The sequence below is a fragment of the Sinocyclocheilus anshuiensis genome, unplaced genomic scaffold (genome assembly GCF_001515605.1).
Source record: "Sinocyclocheilus anshuiensis isolate Anshui unplaced genomic scaffold, SAMN03320099.WGS_v1.1 scaffold1373, whole genome shotgun sequence".
Taxonomy (NCBI): domain Eukaryota; kingdom Metazoa; phylum Chordata; class Actinopteri; order Cypriniformes; family Cyprinidae; genus Sinocyclocheilus; species Sinocyclocheilus anshuiensis.
In genome coordinates, this window is record NW_015548285.1 from 4,807 (window position 1) to 8,497 (window position 3,691).

Sequence of the window (3,691 nt, forward strand, 5' to 3'; positions counted from 1 at the left end):
CGCACACACACAAACACATATTATATATCCTATATTTAAATTAAATATTATATATACACTTTATTTTATTTTCTCTGTTTATTTTTATATTTTTATTTATAATATTATTCATCATTTATTTATAATGTGTTTTTTTTTATTTAAGCTTTATTTAACCACGAAAATAAAAAGTCTTAATCTCTTTTCTAAAACTTTACCAAAAACCAAATAATTTAAAATTCAATTGAATTTAGCATAAAATGATTAATATAAATTATATTTACATAAAAAGCATGTTTCCAATGTATTTAGGATCATTATGATAATAATTATAAATTATTTTTAACATTTAAAAAAAATGTTATTTTATAACATCAATAAAATGTTGATGAAAAAAATTCTCATTTTCTCATTCTTGAGCACATAACTTTTTTAGATACCTACATACATATATATATATATATATATATAACATACATATATTTTTCATTATTTTTTAAGCTTAGTTTGGGCTTAATCATGGACATATTTCACAGTATCCCAATGTTCCTAAAACAGGATTTATTTTCTTTATATGCAAATTCTAATTATTTTATAATTTGTTGTTTTTGTGGTGAAATGTGACCCGAACAAGAGATTTCATGAGATTCACCGCACTCACCGTGAGGACTGCGATCAGTGCCCCTTGCAGGAGACCCACCACCACGTCGCTCCAGTGGTGCTTGTAGTCAGACACACGCGTGTATCCCACATAAATGGCAAAGGCCACCAGGAAGAACTGAATTGTGGGCCGGAGGAGGCGGGCCCACTTGGATGCCATACGTGCCTGCACATACAGCTACAGAGGAAAAACCAGGAAAAACAACAATGGATTACACAATACTTTAAGAGAATATGGGGGAAAAAAATGCAAAATCAGTCTTGAGGGTTCAATAGCAGGAAAACGAATGCAAGCCATTGCAATTCCTTAAAAGTTAGAGGAAAGCACCTTGTGACAAATACAGACACGTCTGAACATGAGTGAAGCAGCCAGAAAACTATTAATTCTCCATCATGTCGCTTCAATCCTGTATGACTTTTTCTTTTTTGGAACACACAATGAGAAATTTCAGAAAAAGAAAAAAAAAGTTGTGCATGCTGTGAAGAGAAAACATCACGCAGGTTTGAAATAGCACGAAGGTGAGTAAACGATACGAGAGCTATAATTATTGGGTGTACTGTTCCTTTAAGCACCGTATACTGTCGTGATTTAAAGCTTGAGACATTGGGAATGTTTGCAGTCGTAGTTTATTGTCTCCGTGGTGTTTCCTGTTGCTCTGAGAGCTCTCCTTTATCTGTCTACACAAGTCTTCTGTGTCAGCATGATTGCAGGAGAGGAAGACAACTGTGACAACTCACCGCCAGAAACAACATGCAGTACATCCCGAAGGAGGAGTGACCGGAGTAGAACGACAGCCTGGCGCAACACAATCCACGGAGGAATACAAGATACGAGACAACGATACAAGCAGAAAGGAAAAAGAATCATTATCACAATCGTATAGTGTGACACATTTATGGGCCATTCTTCACTTTCATACTACGTTTCAAGATTTCATCTGTGTTAAAAGATTTATCACATGTTCACTTGACCTCCATGTGCCTTCTGGTATGATGTGCGATGATGTGAATTTTTACTGATCCGTTTGGTAATACGAATAAGAAATTCATATAAAAGTAATAATAAAACCTAAACCAACTAACCTTAAACCCACTCTGAGAAAATCAGTTTAGTGATACGTGATGTAAAAATCCAAAAAATATATTCTTCAAACTCTCAGAGATGGCACTTTTTTCATTTATATCATAACCAAATATTATTATTATTTTTTTATAAACATTATCACCTATAATATTCAGCATATTGCTTGTGACAGCGATATTGATAACCGCAATTCTTGGTTAAAAGGGTTATTTAAGTATTATTTATTATATGTATGTATTATTATTATTATTATTATAATTATTATTATTTCATTATTATATTTACGATTATATTAAAATGTATTATAGTATTTATGAATATTTAGAATTAGCTTTTTTATATTTTATTATTTTTATATTATTTTCATTTAAGCACAAGTCTTAGTCCTTTTGTTATATGCTTTTTTTTTAAGCCTTACTTCAATTTCAGTTTTAGTAATTATGGTAATTACTTCAATTTTGCCCTATTTCGGTTAGTTGCCAAAATAACATCTAACTTTCATTCAAGTTTTTTAAAAGTTTTTCAGCTAATATTTATATTTTATTTTATTTCAGCTTTATTTCAAATACCAAAAACATGTTTTTATTACGTTTAGTTAACAATAACAACACTGATGAAGAAATTCAGAAAATGTTAAAAATGAGGAGAAAGTAATTAGACACAAATAAAAAAACAAACATTTAAATCTATTTTAATCTATACTTTAAAATGAGAAGGATTACTACTACTATTAATAATAATATATTTCAAATCAGAATAAAAAATAAAAAAAAATTGACAAAGCAGCATTACAGGACTCAAATATTTCCTTTACAGAAAAAAAGATGTGCCAGACTAGTGCATGTATAATCAAATCTATGATTATTTCAGGTCTCTTGAGGACATGTGACATTTGAGAACATGAGTGAGACCTTTGCACTGCAAAGGTCAAATCCTAAGAAAGCACCAATGTACTGGACAAACAGGAAGTGAAACAACAGGTGACATATATAAACAAGTACAGGAAGTAGTGTTAGCACTTCACGACCCCTGACATGGGCCCTTCCCGTCCCCTGCTTCTGTACCTGGATTCGGTCACGTTGCGAAAGCTTCCCGTGCAGTTGATCTCCAGCGTGTAGCCCTCGCACACTTCTGGAGCGCACACCGCGATAAAGTTGGGCCTCAAGCGTCCGATGGTGTACTTAGCCATATCGGTCAGAGACTGGCTCACACACGCGCCGAACAGAAACGTCCCCACCACTTTATAGAGCGCCGCAGCGTACTGGTTGAAGTCTGAATTGGAATAGAGACGTTTGGTGTAGACCAGGCAGGCCTCTCCAGAAGTGATCTGCAAGTGAGAAAACAAGATTTTCATGTTTAACGTTTCTTAGGGTTAATAATTTGAATCTTGAGAAATACACTCTTAAAAATAAAGCTTCTTTATTAGCATCTATGGTTCCATGAATACACATTAAAGGGGTCATATGATGCGATTTCAATTGTTCTTTTCTCTTTGGAGTGTTACAAGCTCTTGGTGCATAAAGAAGATCTGTAAAGTTGCAAAGACTAAAGTCTCAGATCCAAAGAGATATTCTTTATAAAAGTTAAGAGTTAACCATGCCTACCTAAAACGGCTCGTTCTAACGCGCCCCCACATGTCTACGTCACGATGTGGGAAGATTTGCATAACGCCGCCCAAATGTTCATGCAAAAAAAGAAGGCGTAACTTTTATTCTCGCTGTAGTATTGTTGCCGCCGCCGCCATGTCGTGAAGACGCTGTGTGCTTCGTTGTGAAAGCTAAACTACTTTGTTTGGTCTTCCAAAAGAGGACGATATCCGCTTCGTCATGCCTGGAGCTGATCTGTGCTGGTCGCTGAGGGAATACATCAACTTAGTGCTGTGGATCGTGCACTAAGTGGAGTGCCACAAGGATCTGTCCTAGGTCCTCTGCTATTTTCGATATACATGTTGCCCCTTGGTAATATTAT

The 3,691-nt window shown here is 34.5% G+C and overlaps 1 protein-coding gene across 1 annotated transcript in view; it reads right to left on the reverse strand.

The window, feature by feature from the left end:
• Positions 1-3,691, reverse strand: part of plpp2a (phospholipid phosphatase 2a) — a 30,726-nt gene that overhangs the window by 2,390 nt on the left and 24,645 nt on the right. The window contains exons 3-5 of the mRNA XM_016443448.1: positions 2,788-3,050; positions 1,378-1,435; positions 641-817 (exon numbers count right to left, since the gene is read on the reverse strand). Coding sequence (XP_016298934.1) covers positions 641-817; positions 1,378-1,435; positions 2,788-3,050 — 498 coding nt within the window. The remainder of the gene's footprint in view (positions 1-640; positions 818-1,377; positions 1,436-2,787; positions 3,051-3,691) is intronic.